The sequence below is a fragment of the Periophthalmus magnuspinnatus genome, chromosome 9 (assembly GCF_009829125.3).
Source record: "Periophthalmus magnuspinnatus isolate fPerMag1 chromosome 9, fPerMag1.2.pri, whole genome shotgun sequence".
Classification (NCBI taxonomy): domain Eukaryota; kingdom Metazoa; phylum Chordata; class Actinopteri; order Gobiiformes; family Gobiidae; genus Periophthalmus; species Periophthalmus magnuspinnatus.
The window spans coordinates 7,427,685-7,447,856 of NC_047134.1; the positions used below are offsets into that span (position 1 = coordinate 7,427,685).

General features: G+C 41.3%; 1 protein-coding gene across 1 annotated transcript in view; it reads right to left on the reverse strand.

The window, feature by feature from the left end:
* Positions 1 to 20,172, reverse strand: part of gas2l1 (growth arrest-specific 2 like 1) — a 75,334-nt gene that overhangs the window by 14,091 nt on the left and 41,071 nt on the right. The window contains exons 3-4 of the mRNA XM_033973304.2: positions 6,144 to 6,240; positions 4,021 to 4,303 (exon numbers count right to left, since the gene is read on the reverse strand). Of these exons, the coding sequence (XP_033829195.1) occupies positions 4,021 to 4,303; positions 6,144 to 6,240 (380 nt within the window). The remainder of the gene's footprint in view (positions 1 to 4,020; positions 4,304 to 6,143; positions 6,241 to 20,172) is intronic.

The window sequence follows — 20,172 nt, forward strand, 5'->3', positions numbered from 1 at the left end:
CAAGTGTCCATCCATTAATTTTCCACTTATCCAGGGGCCGAGTTGTGGCGCCAGTAGACTAAGCAGGAACTCTCAGACTTCCCCCACCCTAGACACTTCCTCCAGACCCTCAAGAAGGACCCCAAGGCATTCCCAGGCCAGCCAAGAGACACGTCTTACCTGGGGCATCCTCCCCGTGGGACATGCCTGGAACACCAGGGAGACCTCTGGAATGCATGCGGAGCAAATGCCCGAGCCACCTCAGCTCCAATCACTCAACGTGGAGGAGCAGCGGCTCTACCTGTGTGACTGAGCTCTTCACCCTATTTCTAAGGGAGCGCATCACTGCAGAAACTGCACAGGTCTGCCTGTCAATCTACATCCTTCCCTCATTTGTGAACAAGACTCCAAGATACTCTTCTACTTGAAGCAGGGACTCTCCACCCACCTGGAAAGGGTAGCCCATTTTTTTTTACGGCCGAGACCACGTGTGTTTTTCATTAAAAATGGTATTTGCAGTGATTTGTGCAAATGAATTAACATCCATCCATCCATCCATTTTCTTCCACTTATCCGGGGCCGGGTCGCGGGGGCAGCAGTCTAAGCAGGGACTCCCAGACTTCCCTCACCCCGGACACGTCCTCCAGCTCCTCCGGTGGGACCCCAAGGCGTTCCCAGGCCAGCCGAGAGACATAGTCCCTCCAGCGTGTCCTGGGTCTTCCCCGGGGCCTCCTCCCGGTGGGACATGCCCAGAACACCTCCCTAGGGAGGCGTCCAGGAGGCATCCTGAGCAGATGCCCGAGCCACCTCAGCTGGTTCCTCTCCTCTCGTGTAGGAGCAGCGGCTCTACTCCGAGCTCGTCCCGTGTGACCGAGCTCCTCACCCTATCCCTAAGGGTGCACCCGGCCACTCTGCGGAGGAAGCCCATTTCAGCCACTTGTATCCGCGATCTTGTCCTTTCGGTCATTACCCAAAGCTCATGACCATAGGTGAGGGTAGGAACGTAGATTGACCGGTAAATCGAGAGCTTCGCCTTCCGGCTCAGCTCCTTCTTTACCACAACGGACCGATACAGCGACCGCATCACTGCAGACGCTGCACCGATCCGCCTGTCAATCTCCCGCTCCATCCTTCCCTCACTCGTGAACAAGACCCCGAGATACTTGAACTCCTCCACTTGGGGCAGAGACTCACCACCCACCCGGAGAGAGCAAACCACCTTTTTCCGGTCGAGAACCATGGCCTCGGATTTGGAGGAGCTGATTCTCATCCCAGCCGCTTCACACTCGGCTGCAAACCGCCCCAGTGCCTGCTGCAGGTCCTGGCTCGAAGAAGCCATCAGGACAACATCATCTGCAAACAGCAGAGATGAAATCCTGTGGTTCCCAAACCAGGCCCCCTCTGGCCCCTGGCTGCGCCTAGAAACTCTGTCCATAAATATAATGAACAGAACCGGTGACAAAGGGCAGCCCTGGCGGAGTCCAACATGCACCGGGAACAGGTCTGACTTACTGCCGGTAATGCAAACACAGCTCCTGCTCCGGTCATACAGGGACCGGACAGCCCTTAGCAAAGAGCCCCGGACCCCATACTCCCAGAGCACCCCCCAAAGGACACCACGAGGGACACGGTCGAATGCCTTCTCCAGATCCACAAAACACATGTGGACTGGTTGGGCAAACTCCCATGAGCCCTCGATCACCCGATGAAGAGTATAGAGCTGGTCCAGTGTTCCACGACCAGGACGAAAACCACACTGCTCCTCCTGAATCCGAGGTTCGACTATCGGTCGGATTCTCCTCTCCAGTACCCTGGAATAGACCTTACCGGGAAGGCTGAGGAGTGTGATTCCCCTGTGACTGGAACACACCCTCCGGTCCCCCTTCTTATACAGAGGGACCACCACCCCGGTCTGCCATTCCACAGGCACTGTCCCCGACCGCCACGCGATGTTGTAGAGACGTGTCAGCCAAGACAGCCCCACAACATCCAGAGTACGGATCTCGTCCACCCCCGGAGCCTTGCCACCGAGGAGCTTGCCAACCACCTCAGTGACTTCAGCCAGGGTGATGGACGAGTCCGCCTCTGGGTCCCCAGTTTCTGCTTCCTCCTCGGAAGACGTGACAGTGGGATTGAGGAGATCCTCAAAGTATTCCTTCCACCGCCCGACAACATCCCCAGTCGAGGTCAGCAGCTCTCCACCCGCACTGTAAACAGTGTTGGTGAAGCACTGCTTCCCCCTCCTGAGGCGTCGGACGGTTTGCCAGAACCTCTTTGAGGCCGTCCGATAGTCCTTCTCCATGGCCTCCCCAAACTCCTCCCAACCCCGAGTTTTTGCCTCTGTGACCGCCCGAGCCGCGGCACGCTTGGCCCGCCGGTACTCATCAGCTGCCTCAGGAGTCCCACGAGCCAACATGGCTCGATAGGACTCCTTCTTCAGCTTGACGGCATCCCTTACTTCCGGTGTCCACCACCGGGTTCGGGGATTGCCGCCGCGACAAGCACCACAGACCTTACGACCACAGCTACGAGCAGCCGCATCGCCAATAGAGGTGGAGAACATGGCCCACTCGGAGTCCATGTCTCCAACCTCCCCCGGGATCAGGGAGAAGCTCTCCCGGAGGTGGGAGTTGAAGACCCCTCTGACAGAGGGCTCCGCCAGACGTTCCCAGCAGACCCTCACAATGCGCTTGGGCCTTCCAGGTCTGTCCGGCTTCCTCCTCCGCCAGCGGATCCAACTCACCACCAGGTGGTGATCAGTTGACAGCTCAGCCCCTCTCTTCACCCGAGTGTCCAAGACACGCGGTCGGAGGTCAGATGACACGACAACAAAGTCGATCATCGACCTCCGACCTAGAGTGTCCTGGTGCCACGTGCATCAATGGACACCCTTGTGCTCGAACATGGTGTTTGTTATGGACAAGCTGTGACTAGCACAGAAGTCCAATAACAAAACACCGCTCGGGTTCAGATCGGGGAGGCCGTTCCTCCCAATCACGCCCCTCCAAGTGTCACTGTCGTTACCCACATAGGCGTTGAAGTCCCCCAGGAGAACAACGGAGTCCCCGGTTGGTGCACTGTCTAGTACCCCTCCCAGGGACTCCAAGAAGGCCGGGTACAATGAGGGCAATGAGCAAGCCCACACCAGCTCGCCGCCGCTCCCCGCGGGCAACGCCAGAGAAATGGAGAGTCCAACCCCTCTAATGAATTAACAATGAATGTATAATGTTATGCAATACACTTACACATTTTTTTCCAATAAGATCCCAAAACATTAAACATCTATTATGCAAAATTTGACTTTTTGGAAGTGTTTCCCTTCTCATTTACTCTCTCAAAGTTATATTTAGAGTGATTCATGCATGTTTGAGTAATCTTTATTCTCTTAGTTTCAAGACGCCATTGCTCTGAAAATTATTCTTTTCCCTACCGTTCATACACCCCAAGTGCTTAGTAATTAAAGTGGGACTAAACACCAAAACTCTGACTACAACCACACTTAAAATAGAGTTGTCATACCGGACAGTACCTGGAGCACTAAAGGGAAGCGTGTAGGGGGAGGAGGGGCAGGTTCTGATGGTATAGGGAACAGTGAGATTGGTCTAACAGCTATCCACACTACTCAGAAATACCTGGCTATAATCAGGCTGTATGATGAACCTCACTTAAAGCAATAGCATCATTGTACAAAGAAAACAATAAAGATATTGGACAAAAACCCTCAGTGTTTTAATATAGTTCTTATAATAGTTACACAATGACCTTTTCTGTAATTCTGTGGTACTGCTCCTGTACACTGTTATTTAACTATACATGTTGGTATAGGGCTTGTTGTCTAACCATAATGTTTTCAGGTACAGTTTTAACATTTGTCCAGGAACAGAAACAAGCCTTTTGGCTAATTCTGGTACATTTATAGTAATGTTGATAAATATATACTGTCCCTGTGAAATAAATAAGCAGTTAAGTACCAAATAGACCTAGAACTCAGCAGTGTCACAAAGGCATTTTGGCACATATGCAGGGCCAGCAGTGTCCTACCTGAGACAATTGAAGTGTTGGGGCTCGGAGCGGTCCCGAGGGGGGCGGGGCAGCATGCTGTGGGCATGGCTGTCCACCTCGGCGCAACGACTAGGGGAGAAGTCTGAGCGGCAGGGAGAGGAGCCAGAGGGACGGCTAGGGGAGGAGCTGGCTTTACAGGTGCTGATTGGCTCATTCCTCCATTGGGGCCCTGGGCTGGTGGATCGGGATGACTGGGCACTGGAGGACTTGCTCTTGGCTCCCTGACTGTGGCTACTACCTTTGGCCTGGTGATACCGGTGAGCTGGTAGACAACAACATATGGTTATTATATAGTCACAGGAAAAGAATATATAGTAATATAGTTTTACTAGTTTTTGATCCATTTAGTGAAGGGCTATTCAACAAAATTTTCCAGAAAGCCAGATTTTTCAAAGGACCATGACCTCTGGGCCAGAGGTACAAGATGTGCACAATCTGGGTCTCACAAAATATCCCCAAAACTAGATAAATAATTTATTTGTATGTCACTGCTGCAAATAAGTTTTTGAACACCTGTCTATCAGAATTATGACACTCAAAGACCTGTTAGTCCACCTTTAAAAAGTCCACCTCCACTCCACTTATTATCCTAAATTAGAAGCACGTGTTTGAGGTTTTTGTATGGGGTGGCCTATCCACCCCATACAATCACTCCAACTACTAACATGGCCAAGACCACAGAACTGTCAAAATGCACAAGAGACAAAATTGTAGACCTCCACAAGGCTGGAAACGGCTACAGGGCAATTGCCAAGCAGCTTGATGAAAAAAGATCCACTGTTGGAGCAATTATTAGAAAATGGAAGAAGCTAAACATGACTGTCAATCTCCCTCGGACTGGGGCTCCATGCAAGATCTCACCTCGGGTCTCAATGATCCTAAGAAAGGTGAGGAATCAACCCAGAACTACACGGGAAGAGCTGGCCAATGACCTGAAAAGAGCTGGGACCACCGTTTCCAAGGTTACTGTTAGTAATACACTAAGACCTCATGGTTTAAAATCATGCATGGCACGGAAGGTTCCCCTGCTTAAATCAGCACATGTCCAGGCCCGTCTTAAGTTTGCCAATGGACCATTTGGATGATTCAGTCATGGGAAAAAGTAACGTGGTCAGATGAGACCAAAACAGAACTTTTTGGTCTTAATTCCACTCGCTGTTTGGAGGAAAAAGATGAAGAAGACTGATGAGTAGCATCCAAAGAACACCAACACCAGCATGGGGGTGGTAGCATCATGCTTTGGAGGTGGGACCGGATGACTGCACTGTATTAAGGAGAGGATGGCCGGGACCATTTATTGGAAGATTTTAGGGAACAACCTCCCTCCCTCAGTTAGAGCATTGAAGATGGGTCGTGGCTGGGTCTTCCAACGTGACAATGATCCAAAGCATACGGCCAGGATAACTAACGAGTGGCTTCGTAAGAAGCAAATCAAGGTTCTGGAGTGGCCTAGCCAGTCTCCAGACCTAAACCCAATAGAAAATCTTTGGAGGGAGCTCAAACTCTGTGTTTCTCAGCGACAGCCCAGAAACCTGACTGATCTAGAGAAGATCTGTGTGGAGGAGTGGGCCAAAATCCTTCCTGCAGTGTGTGCAAACCTGGTGAGAAAGTACTGGAAACGTTTGACCTCTGTAATTGCAAACAAAGGCTATTGTACCAAATATTAACATTGATTTTCTGATTTTCAAATACTTATTTGCAGCAGTAACATACAATTATATCATTTAAAAAATCATACAATGTGATTTCCAGATTTCTTTTTAGATTATGTCTCTCACAGTGGACATGCATCTAAGATGAAAATTTCAGACCCCTCTATGATTTCTAAGTGAGAGAACTTCACAGGGTGTTCAAATACTTATTTGCCTCACTGCATATGTGTGTATATATATATATATATATATATATATATATATATATATATATATATATATATATATATATATACACACACACACACACACGCACATATTTTATATATTGAGTATACATTTCAGGAAGCTATTTAAAGGCTGTGACTGCATCAGACTAAAAAAGTGTCAGGGGACAAGAAGTGATGTCACAGAGCATGGACAGAGGACAGGAAGTGTTGTCTGACTCACCAAAGGCAGTGCAGCGGCACGGGTCATGTTTGTCCAGGTAGTGTTCCAGCGTATCCCAGCCCCCACCCACCCGCACCATCACGTGGGTGCGCAGGACCTGCCGGAGAACAGGACACAACTCTTTAATCGCACTGTGAGCTAAAAACAGATCAGGGTATTTCTCTTTAGAAATACTCTGATCTGTTGTTTTTCATGGAAATAGACCTATATGAGTTCAAAAAAAGTTATGTGAATGCAGATCACCCAAAAAAGAAGAATCATATAAACATCATGAAGAAACTAATGTGAATGTGGTGAAAAGCAAAGTCTTCAGTCGTGCCACATGGTTTTCAAACACAGCCCTGCATTAGAAGGTTGGCACACCAGGCCTTCCACAGCTCCACATCAGCATGCTAACAGCTAATGCTAACAGCTGACAGCAGCCCTGCTAACTGATGTTGCTGTCAATGAGAAGAAGACTAGAAGAGTTGGAGAGAGTGAGACGAGAAGTGTTGGAGAGAGGGAGAAAGGAGAAGGCGGAAATGGGGAGACAAAGAGAAAAAGGGGGGCACTGTACCTCATATACTCAAGCTACACAGTCTGTCCTGCAGCGTGAGCAGATCTGAACCGGTCCTGTCTGCCCCGGTCGGCTCATGTCTGAGTCCACAGTGTGAAATAAGAGGCCGAGTGAATGAGACTAACCTCACTTGATTTTATTTAAAACTATCCAAAGAAACCTCACTGAGATAAAAAAAAAAAAAAAAAAAAAAAAAAAATGGAGCGGGAGCATAAAACTATACAGGCACAGGCACAATTGTGAGCTTTAAGCCATGTTCATACCTGAACTTGTGTTTTGTTCACACATGTTTGAGTAATCCTTTATTATTAGTCTGTCCACATCTCTTAAGCACAAAATGCTCTTTTCCACCTTGTGATGTAGTGGTAATTTTCAAGTTAGCAGCTACCTGTTACCTTTTATTCAAAAGAGACTGGCAGTTCCAGAGTTGATGTCATCCAAATGACTCTAGTGAAGGTGTATTGAGTTTAAAAATACAGTGGAGTGTTTTCTGTTTTAGAGAAGAACATAGCTTAAATGAGCAGGATTTGTGTGTTAAATGTGTGAATTAAGTAAAACAACTCCTGCAATGTTTGTGATGAGGACATATAATAACATAGATCAGAAAATAACGCAATATCAGCCCTTTAACTGACTCCTGTAGCCAGCAGAGGGCACAGGCACTATTCCAGAAATTACTATAGTGCAGGGTTGAATTATTGTTCGTTCTTGTAACATAAGCTGGTATGTATAATGAAAAACACCAAAATATAATGTAACCTATTATAATGTAACCTATTATTAAAAATATAATTAATAATAATAACAATAATAATAATAACAATAATAATAATAATAATAATAATAATAATAAAAACTGCAAGCAGTGATAAAGGCCCTCGCCACCCCTTGCGACCTCGGGGTACATGCCATCACGAAGATCTTACCTTTCGTTCCCGCTTACATCGCCCCTCCCCCCAAAATCAGTGTCTCAGTAATACTACCCCATTCATTCCAATGAGACAATTTATGACATTGTCACGCCTGCACGGTTGGAAATAGAGCTATGTCTTCTTTGGCTTTTGTGTTCAGTATGATGAGAGGAATATGTGTACCAAATTTCAATGGTCTATGACAAAGTACCGTAAATTTCGGACTATAAGCCGCGACTTTTTTTCCACACTTTGAACCCTGCGGCCTATACAGCAGTGCGGCTTATTTATAGAATTTTACTGGATAACGGCCCCTGGGGGGTGCTCTCTAGCTGTAAACGTAAAAGTGAGACAGACGTGGGGAAAGATTCTGCTCTGAAAAATTCACTAGTTTTGATTTTGAACGATCATTTTGCACATCAATATGAATATGATGCAGTTTTTAAGATAAAGAAGGAAATAGAGCAGGGGTCGGCCTTTAACACGCAAAGAGCCATTTGGACCCACTTTCCACGTAAAATAAATCACTGGGAGCCGCAAATTTTGACATCTAAAATGAAGATAACACTGTGTATAATAATAATAATAATGTAATGGAATAATGTAGGTTTTATTTTCACGGACAAGCCTTCTACACGTGGCAGATAAATATGGTGCATAAAAAAATACAACTCACCAAACCACTGCATCAGTGTGAGCCCTGCGCTGATTATGTGATTATGTCTACTCTGCTCCGCAGTTTCTTTAAAAAAAAACAAAAAACTCTAAAGGCGTATTGTTTAACCCCAGGTGCTTATTCTCCATGTGCTAAAGCAGTTTTGAAAGTTTCATTGCCTCATTTGCTTTTCCCGCATGTTACGCAGAGCGGACGGTGCGTGAGAGTCACCTGTAGCGACAAACCCAGATTTTAAGTAGGCATTGTCTGTTAAATTTATCTTTCTTTTTCTTGGAGGTCGTAGTCTCCTCTTCTGGCTCCTCAGTTGTCCTTTTCCCCTTTGTTAAAAGCTCACCAAAGACTTTTGTTTTCACTCATCTTCACTCGCTTGTGGTTCTACTTTTGGGCGACATGTTTGATGTGTTATACGTGATACGTCATCGCGGAGACAAGAGCAGATAATATACTTGCTACTACATCAAATAGATTTCTGTAGCGATTCCCAGCAGGATTTTCATGATACATCTACGGACGAGCTTATTAGGTTGTCATTAGGGATGGGCGAAAGTTGCTCCTGACCCCTGTGCGCACAGCGTCTTAAAATCAGGGCTCTTTACGCAGGACTGTGAGCTGTGTCAGTGTCTGAGAGACGTGAGACGTGAGCGGTGTTTGTTTTGAGCATTGTTCTGCGAGTGTGACGCTTATTTTGAGCAACGAAAAATAAGAAAATATAATTTTATTTTAAGATCATAATAATCTTCCAATTTAAACTACAACAAAAAAGAGCTAACACAAGTAAAATACATTTCAATTAAATACTTAAAATTTATTTTCCCAAGCCACGCAGAGCCGCAGTATAAGGCTGAAAAAGGCGCATGCGGCTCCGGAGCCGCGGGTTGCCGACCCCTGAAATAGAGCCACTGCACGTAAGCTCGGCATCAATGAATCCAACTTGGTCAATGTAAAAAGACGACAAAAGTTTTCAGAGGAAATAAAAGCAGATTTTCCGTGTTGGTGAAACTTTATTTTCTAAACCTGCAGGTGCGTTCATCCCGTGTTGATGTCATGTTGGTGCCAATTTTCAGGCAGATGTCGGTGCACCGTCTTTCTGTGTAAATATCTCATGTTACAATGTGAAAACCTGCGGCTGATATTCAGGTGCGGCTTATATATGGACAAAATTGATTTTCTTTTCAAATTTAGCTGGTGCGGCTTATATTGAGGTGCACTCTGTAGTCTGAAATTTACGGTAATTATTTTTCATCCCATTTATCCAAAACCCATGTATTTCAATGAGAAATGTCAGACGTTGCCATGGCAACACCTTTAAAAATAGAGGTATGTTCTCATTGGCTTTCTTGTTCAGTCTGGCAATATGGATGTCCATGCTGAATTGAAAAACTTTGTGACAAAGTAATTTTTTTGCGTTCCATTAAAAAGTTCAAGGGGGCACTGTGGAGCAATGTAAAGTTTGACATATGTAAATGGCATATCTATGCACTCAGATAAAGATTTTGAACAAAATGTATATTAATACTGGGAAATAGAGAACTGCATGTTTGAGTTACAGGCCATTCAAAACTTCAAAAAACGTCTTTTTTCTTTGCAGGCTGGCCGCACCCACATTTTATGACTTAAAAAAATTCAGGAGAGTATCCTATAATCCCACATGGGTCTAGTTCATTTGAACCAATTTGCAAGTTTCTTGAATGAAAATCTGAGGCACAAAAAATTCAAATGTGAGAGGTAAAATTTTGAAAAAATGGGGTTCCGCCCACAATGGCCGACTTCCTGTAGGGTTTAGGGTGGGGTCATAATATAATTTTTTACTTGTCTTGACATGTTCTATGTTTGTACCAAATTTCATTTGTCTACAATGAAAAAGGTCTCTCATTGCCTTAATGTATTTCAAATTTTGAGGTGGCGCTATTGAGTCATTTTGATGTTATTTTTTTTTTAACATCAAAATAGAAAATTTTTTGCCAATCTTGAATTTTAGGCCATAGTTTGATGAATGTAGAGCATCTATTTAGTCTACAACAAAGTCCAGTACTCTGAACCCCATTCATTTCAATGACACATTTATTATGTTACCACGGTAAGATAGTTGCAGACAGAGGTATGTTCTCATTGGCTTTTTTGTTCAGTTTGCCACGCCAAATGTCCATGCCGAATTTCGAATGTTTATGTCAAAAAAATTTTTTTGGTCCAATTCAAAAGTTCAAGGGGGCGCTGTGGAGCAATATAATGTCTGACCTATGCGAATTGTATATGTATGTGTTCAGATCCACATTTTGAAAAAAATGTATATTAATGCCGGGAAATAGGACACTGCATGTGTGAGTTACGCGCAATTTAATAGTTCAAAATATTGCTTTTTTCATTCCAGGCTGGCCACACCCACATTATACAAATTAAAAAAATTAGGAAGAGTAGTCTCTAATCCCACATGGGTCTAGTTCATTTTGACCAATTTGCAAGTTTGTTGAATGAAAATCGAAGGCGCAAAAAATCCAAATGTGAGAGAAAACATTTTGGAAAAATGGGGTTCAACCCGCAATGGCCGACTTCCTGTAGGGTTTAGGGTGGGGTCATAATATAATTTTTTACTTGTCTTGACATGTTCTGTGTTTGTACCAAATTTAATTTGTCTACGATGAAAAAGGTCTCTCATTGCCGTAATGTATTTCAAATTTTGAGGTGGCGCTATTGAGTTATTTTGATACAATAATTTTTTTGAACATCAAAATAAAAAAATTTTCACCAATTTTGGTTGACAATAAAATTGACTTTTCGTTAACGTTCAGGGGAAGTGACTTCAATCCGGCCACCGAAAAAATAAAGAATAATAATAAGAATAATAATAATGGAAATGCATTTTCCACCCATTATTTTTCTCCTAAACCATAACAGCTACAGTCATGTGACTTTCTCAAATTGTGCCCCATCACAAATAAGGCCCCTGTGAATTTTTTCACACGTTCACGACAAATCGTTTGTCTTCTATGAATTTTTGAAAATAAAATTTGAAGAGGGCGCTAGAGAGCCATTTTGTGAGAGAGTGCCTTGATTTGCATATCATTGCGTTCAGCTCACAAATGTGCGTAAACGCTATTAGCGTTTTCTCAACAAAAAATGTGTGAAAGAGAAATATTTTTTTAAATTATTCAAAAATTTGCAATTTTGTTGAAAATTCACTCTGACCACACCCAAAGTCATAATCAAAATGTAATTGATAATCTTTAATCACATATGGGTTTAGTGAGATTTGGCCAAATTTGAGGTGTTTGTGATGAAAACTGTGGGAGAAAATGTCCTGAATGTGAGGGTGTGCACTTTTGTCATTCCTGTGTTTGATCCAATATGGCCAACTTCCTGTACATTTTAGGGCGGGGCCATAATATCATTTTTGTCATGTCCCAACATGTACTATTTTTTGTTGTGAGTTTCAGATTTTTACGTTGACTTTTTTTCCGAGTTGGGCTCCCATTGACCCCATGAAAATCAAAGTTTGAGGTGGCACTACCGAGTCGTCTTTCGTTATTTTTTCTCGGCGTCTTTTGTGACAATTAGAGCTCGTCGAGTTCTAATTTTTGACACCACTCACTGCCATGTCGGGGCGTGTTTACTACTTGATTTTTGCCATTTTCCACGCTCCGGACGCGGTTTTAATGAGTCCCTCGCCTGGATGGAGTCCCAGGCTCGGGCCTAATAATAATAATAATGGAAATGCATTTTTCCACCCATTATTTTTCTCCTAAACCATAACAGCTACAGTCATGTGACTTTCTCAAATTGTGCCCCATCACAAATAAGGTCCCTGTGAATTTTTTCACACGTCCACGACAAATCATTTGTCTTCTATGAATTTTTGAAAATAAAATTTGAAGAGGGCGCTAGAGAGCCATTTTGTGAGAGAGTGCCTTGATTTGCATATCATTGCGTTCAGCTCACAAATGTGCGTAAACGCTGCATTAGCGTTTTCCCAACAAAAAATGTGTGAAAGAGAAATATTTTTTTGAATTATTCCAAAATTTGCGATTTTGTTGAAAATTCACTCTGACCACACCAAAGTCATAATCAAAATGTAATTGATAATCTTTAATCACACATGGGTTTAGTGAGATTTGGCCAAATTTGAGGTGTTTGTGATGAAAACTGTGGGAGAAAATGTCCTGAATGTGAGGGTGTGCACTTTTGTCATTCCTGTGTTTGATCCAATATGGCCGACTTCCTGTACATTTTAGGGCGGGGCCATAATATCCTTTTTGTCATGTCCCGACATGTACTATTTTTTGCTGTGAGTTTCAGATTTTTACGTTGACTTTTTTTCCGAGTTGGGCTCCCATTGGCCCCATGAAAATCAAAGTTTGAGGTGGCACTACTGAGTCGTCTTTCGTTATTTTTTCTCGGTGTCTTTTGTGACAATTAGAGCTCGTCGAGTTCTAATTTTTGACACTCACTGCCATGTCGGGGCGTGTTTACTACTTGATTTTTGCCATTTTCCATGCTCCAGACGCGGTTTTAATGAGTCCCTCGCCGGGACGGAGTCACAGGCTCGGGCCTAATAAGAATAAGAAGAAGAATAAGAAGAAGAAGAAGAAGAAGAAGAAGAAGAAGAAGAAGAATGGAAACGCATTTTCCACCCATTATTTTTCTCCTAAACCATAACAGCTACAGTCATGTGACTTTCTCACATTTTGCCCCATCACAAATAAGGTCCCTGTGAATGTTTTTGAAGTCCACGACTAATCGATTGTCTTCTACAAATTTTTGAAAATGAAATTTGAAGAGGGCGCTAGAGAGCCATTTTGTGAGAAAGTGCCTTGATTTGCGTATCATTGCGTTCAGCTCACAAATGTGCATAAACGCTGTATTAGCGTTTTCCCAACAAAAAATGTGTGAAAGAGAAATATTTCATTGAAATTTTCCAAAAATTGTCATTTTCTTGAAAATTCCCCCTGACCACACCCAAAGTCATAATCTAAATGCAATTGATAATCTTTAATCACACATGGGTTTAGTGGGATTTGGCCAAATTTGACGTGTTTGTGATGAAAACTTTGCGAGAAGTTGTCCTGAATGCAAGGGTGTGCACTTTTGTCATTCCCGGGTTTGATCCAACATGGCCGACTTCCTGTACATTTTAAGGCGGGGCCATAATATCATTTTTGTCATGTCCTGACATGTTCTATTTTTTGATATGAGTTTCGGATATTTACGTTGACTTTTTTCTGAGTTGGGCTCCCATTGGCCCCATGAAAATCAAAGTTTGAGGTGGCGCTACCGAGTCGTCTTTCGTTATTTTTTCTCGGGGTCTTTTGTGACAATTAGAGGCCGTCGAGTTCAAATTTTTGACACCACTCACTGCCTCACCGGGACGTTGTCCCAGGCTCGGGCCTAATAATAATAACCTAAATTCAAGTCATTCATTGACCAAATAAAGAGTACACTAAACCCGTAAGTAGGTAACGATATCATAATTAAAGGAGTTGGGTTGCGAAGGGGTGCGCAACCTGGTCGTCATCATGGTGATATTGCTTTGCCAGAAATGTTCCACATAGCAACTTATCCATCTTGCATTTATTGAATTACAAGTGTGTACTGTTTTAGTGCACTCAAATTTAACTTGTCAATTTATAGATAGATTTATAGACAGATTTATAGATAGGTGATAGATGGTATAGGTGATAGATATAACGATATACAGACAGACATACAGACAGATATGCAGATAGATATAGAGGCAGCTAGATATACAGACAGACAGATATGTCTGTCTGTCTATCGCTAACATTCATACATTTGCCTGCCTATACTTCTCCAGTATTTTCGCTTCACACTTGACCAGGGAGGACAGTATGAGTGCTGATCACCATGGAGACGCAGGCAGAGAAGGCCACATTTATTTATTTCTATTTATTTATACAGGAGACCCAATGAGGTATACAAGCTGAAAAAAACTAAGATAAGATATGCCTTTATTAGTCCCACAGTGGGGAAATTCCAGAGCAAAAGTGTCCGTCAGAAGTGGGACAAAACAAAACAACAGTATATGCATATATACATATATGCATATAAAACATTAAAAACAGGAGCAGGTATGTGCATAAAAGTTTGTTACCAGATTATTAATTGTGTTTGCAACGTATCCAGTTTTGCAAAACAGCTAAAAGCCTTCTTTCCCATCTCAATTTTGGTCCGGCTACTCCTTAGCCTTATGCAGTCATGTGATCTAGTATTAAATGTTGCGGTATCAATGATTAACAATCAGGTGAGGTATTATGGCAGTTTTTAAAGTAGTTCTTTATAGATAAATTTCATTTCCCCGTGGACGTCTTTGGATCTATGGAGCAGAGAGCATTTAAGACCTCCATGTAAGTAAAAGGTCTGATTGCTATCTGCCAGAGGTTCAGATTCAACATAACATCACATATTTCCTCTTTAGAATTTACAATAGCTGAATCTAATAAAATTTTGGTCGGTAATATATGAATACTAGGTTCTGAGAGGGATCTTACTGTTCTCCAGAACTCTGCCGGATTTCTGTCACTCTATCAGAGTAGATATGAATGTGTTTTTGCCTTTCTACCTCCTGATAAACATTTATTTCTCTTTTTTTTAAAAAGCCAATCTAAATCTGACCTAGCTGGCAGATTGAGCAAGTGTTAGGATAAATAACTGCTTAGCTATTTTTTCTAACCACTACAGTCATTATTTTACCAAGGTCATGTAAAGTTAAGGACTGTGATCATGGCTGTGAGACTCATAGATATGTCAAGACAATAGATGATATTCCAATTCCATATTTCATTGCAAACTAACTAAATAGGACAAGAACTACTGATAAAGATGATATCATGTTACCCAGACACCACAGAAGGATGCTTGTTGCAGTCGGATTGGACGTGCCAAGAGGCCTGACTACCCTGTGCACCAATGAAGAGATGCTAAGTCTAAACCATGGTAGCCTCCCATTATAGTTTGTGTATTCAACATATTGTATAGCCGTAAACCAAACCGTGCATGAGAATGTCAACACAGACTCCTTGTACAAGTATTGCTCAAGTATTTGATTAAGTAAATTCTCTGGACTTTATTTCTCTTTCAAGTGTATTCTTTATCTAAGCAGAAACTAACGAACACAAGAGGAAAAGGCTGTTTTCCTCAAGTCTGAAGAGCAAGGCAAAACTATATTAAGGATTACTCCAAAAACATTGTGGTATAATGAGAAAACTACATTATGACAGAATTAAAAGTTAAACTATTAAATAAAAGCATACATATTTAGGGAGGGCGCCTCTATTGATCCGAATGGAGAAGAGTGGCTCTCTCAGACTGTATGATATATATGCAGTGCTAAATACCTACATAAAAAAACTAAGTGGACAGCTCAACAGCTCAAGCTCAAGAATGCCAACAGTAGCTGTGGTCTACAAGCCACTGATATCTGAATGTCGCCTGCTGTATTTTAACATCAACAGAATTTATTTTGGAACATGGCGGACGCTATCCTTGCTTGTTCCAGCTGCTTTCTTCTTTACTTTGCTTTTTAATCATTTTACTCCTTCCAGTGCTGGAAAATCTGATTTTACCATCCCTCTTTCACACTTGAGTTCCCGAGCCATGCACAAAGCAGTGTGAATATATCACACTAAGGGAGAATAAAACTCAGCGAAGCCGGTGGCGGTCGGAAAACTAGCCGCTCGGCTACGCGCTAACAGCTGACCCGGCGAGTAGCGGTTCAACTGTGAACAACAAGAAACCAATCCAGGCAGTGAAAGGCTACAAGAGTTGGAGCAGAGATGGATGATCTTGGCCAGATTAAAGTGTCTCTAGATTTTTTAGTGGATGAAATTACCGCAATCAGAACACAGCAGAAAAGTATCTTGGATCTTGTGAAAGAGGTGAAAACCCTGCGGAGTGTTATCGAGGAGAAGGACAAGAGAATTGAACAGTTGGAGACAAAAGTGGAGGACCTGGAACAGTACAGAAGGAACGATGTCATTGTTACCGGGCTCCACATTAAACCCAGGTCGTATGCTGGCGCGGTCGCTGGGGACCGAGGAGGAGAAGCCGGAGACCAGGATGCCATCGCCAGCTCAACGGAGCAACAGGTGGCTGCCCTTTTGCGGTCCAGGGGGATCGAGCTGGACTGCCGCGACATCGAGGCGTGCCACCCGTTACCCAGGAGGAAAACCGCAAGTAATGTCATCTACAACCCGGCCATCATCATCAGATAAGTGAACAGGAAAAACAAGTCTGCACTTCTCAAACAAGGACGAAAGCTGAAAGGATCAAATGTGTTCATTAACGAGCATCTCACCAAACAGAATGCTGACATTGCCAAAAAAAGCCAGAGAGCTCAGAAAACAAAAGAAAATTCAAAATACGTGGACCAGTAATTGTAAAGTTTTCATAAAGTTAAATGGCACACCTAAGGAGGCGAAAGTTTTGCTGATCAGGAAAATTGAAGATCTGAATAAGTATCACGCACTTACACACAAACATTTACTAATATGCCATTGACTGAAGACATTCAAAGCTTACCAGGACAGCAAAGTCGTATGGAGCAGGAAATGAGGGATTTTCATCAACAAGAATTAATTAATTTTGAATACACAGATCATAACATGTATGTATGATGTGGATTATGAAATAGACCCAGATAATAACTTTTTTTCTACTATTAAGAATAATTTTGGTTATTACTCAGAGGAGCATTTCACACAGAATGCTAAAAGCAATGAGACATTGTCTATTATCCACTTCAATAGTAGAAGTCTGAATGCGAATTTCTATAATATTTAAGCTTATTTAAATAAATTTGCACAACCATTTGACATAATTACCTTATCAGAAACGTGGATTAAGAATGAAAATAAAATCACTTTTGAGCTGGAAGGATATGAATTTATTGGTGTCAATAGACAGAATAAAGGAGGAGGAGGTGTAGCACTTTTGTGGAGAATTCCTTGGAAGTGAAACATAACTGGGAGGATTTATATCAGGAATCAGATGTTGATAGTGCATATAAGGAATTCTTAAAGGTTTTTATTTCATTGTATGATAAAAACTGCCCTATACGTCGATGTAAGAGCAAACAGAAAGTTAAAGAGTGGCCTTGGATGACAGAGGGACTTGTTAAAGCCTGCAAAAAGAAGAATAAGTTATATAAAGAATTTTTGGTGAAAGGATCTGAAGAAGCTGAAAAGAAATACAAAGTGTATAAAAACAAACTAACTAATATTCTAAGAAGCGCTAGGAAAGAGTACTATAGAGTTCAACTAGAAAAAAATAAAACCAACATAAGAGGGACATGGACAATTTTAAACAACATTATAAAAAAGGAATCCAGACAAAATGGTTATCCTCAGTTTTTCATCGAAAAGGACAAAAAGGAATATGATATGAAGGTGGCTGCCCACAAATTCAAAACTTTTTTTGTTAATATAGGAAAAGAGATCGCAGAAAAAATTCCCGATATTGATCCTACGGATAGTAATGAGCATAATCTTATAAAAAGAAATTCACAGTCTATGTTTTTAAAACCAGTAGATGAAATTGAGCTTATTGCTGTAGTTAAAAGTTGTAAAAATAAGACATCAACTGATTATCAAGGCTTGAATATGGCTCTAATAAAAACTGTAATTAATGAAATTGCAAAGCCACTAACCTACAGATGAAATTTGTCCTTTCAAACTGGCACCTTCCCTAAACAAATGAAAATGGCAAAGGTAATTCCTATTTATAAAACCGGCAACAAGCATCACTTCACAAATTACAGACCTGTTTCAATACTACCTCAATTTGCAAAAATTTTAGAAAAACTTTTTAACAATCGTCTGGAATCATTCATAGAAAAGCACAAATTGCTTTCTGATTGTCAATATGGGTTTAGAGCCAACAGATCAACTTCATTAGCATTAATTGATACAATTGAGGAAATAAAATTCATTAGATAAGAAAAAATTTGCAGTTGGATTATTCATTGATCTAAAAAAAGCCTTTGACACCCTCAACCATCAAATTCAAATTCAAAAACTAGAGTTATATCCGGGGAGTTGCCTGTGGTGTCCCACAGGGGTCAGCATTGGGTCCGAAATTTTTCATTCTGTATATCAATGACATTTGTTCTGTTTCTAAGATGTTGAAGTTGGTCCTATTTGCTGATGATACTAATATTTTTTGTTCGGATGGTAATTTGCACAAACTAATGGAAACAATAAGTTCAGAAATGGAAAAGTTATAAGTGTGGTTTAAAAGAAACAAGTTAACATTAAATTTACACAAAACAACTATAATGTTTTCTGGAAATAGGAAGATAGATAACGAAATAAAGGTGTCAGTGGAAGGAACTATTTTAGAGAGAGTACAGCAGAGTAAATTTTTGGGGGTAATAATAGATGATAAATTAAACTGGAAGGAACATATTAAATATATTAAAACAAAAGTAGCTAGAAGTTATTCTTCAAAAACGAGCAGTTAGAATTGTGCACAAAGTGGGATTTAGCGAGCGCACAAATGATTTATTTTCACAGTCTAGATTACTAAAATTTGAGGACTTGGTGGAATACCAAACCATGCTTATTATGTTCAAACCAAGAAATTATCAATTGCCTCCAAACATTCAAAACTTATTTAGTGAGCGAGAAGGGAATTATAACCTTAGAGGAACGGCAAAATTTAGACATGCTAAAGTGCACACTACAAGGAAGAGCTTTTGTGTCTCAGTCTGTGGGGTCAGATTATGGAATGGGCTGAGTGAAGATTTAAGGCAATGTTCAAATATTAGGCAATTTAAACTGTATAAATGTCATATTCTGTCCAGATATACCAAAAGAAAATCCTAATTAATGGGAGCAGTGGCTATATGTATACTTTTTTGTTGATAGAATGGTTCAGTGATGATGTACAGGAAAGACGATGGTGATTGTTGTGATAATAACATGAACAAGGAGAATAAGAATAACAAGAATAATGAATATATAATAATAATAATAATAAGAAGAAGAAGAAGAAGAAGAAGAAGAAGAAGAAGAAGAAGAAGAAGAAGAAGAAGAAGAAGAAGAAGAAGAAGAAGAAGAAGAAGAAGAAGAAGAAGAAGAAGAAGAAGAAGAAGAAGAAGAAGAAGAAGAAGAAGAAGAAGAAGAAGAAGTTAATACTAAGAAGTAAAGAAGTAAAGTAAAAGGAAGCTGGATGAAATTTTTGTTCAAAGTTTGAATCAGAAGAACGGGGTGGGATTAAATACATTTACACTTCTTCCCACATCCCTTTTGAGAATGTTCAATGTTTTTTGTGGAAGATAATTTATTTTATTTTATGGACTGTAATGACATGTACTACATGATTTATGAACATACTCAAATAAATTCAAAAATTCTAATTCAAACAGAATTTATAATCTATGACACCTGTGGATCATTATGTTATAATATGGGCATTTAAATTACAATATTAATCTAAAACGACTTGATAAAAAAAACAGGTTTGATGATTTTCGTATTAGAAAACTGCAGTGCCCAATAAGAGCTGCATCGCAGTAAACATCATCACAACTGCACACCACGCTAGCAGATATTTTTTTTCCATTTGTACCAAAATGTCTACCTGATGCTGACAAATCTTATATGTATCACAGATTAAGAAAATAAAATTAGAGAATGAAGTTAGTACAGAGCAGTGAATGTGTAAGATTGCTCAAACATGCACAAATCACTCCAAATACAACTTTGAGAGAGACAATGAGAAGGGGAAACTATAACATGGTTAAATGCTCTGAAAAGTCTGGGTCTGATTTAAAATACACAGCATCCATCTGAAAACATCTTAAAGGAACGAAACATTTCCCATTTACTTGAACAATATTTTCCCCATGTCAGATCACTCCCTCTACTATGGTTGTTC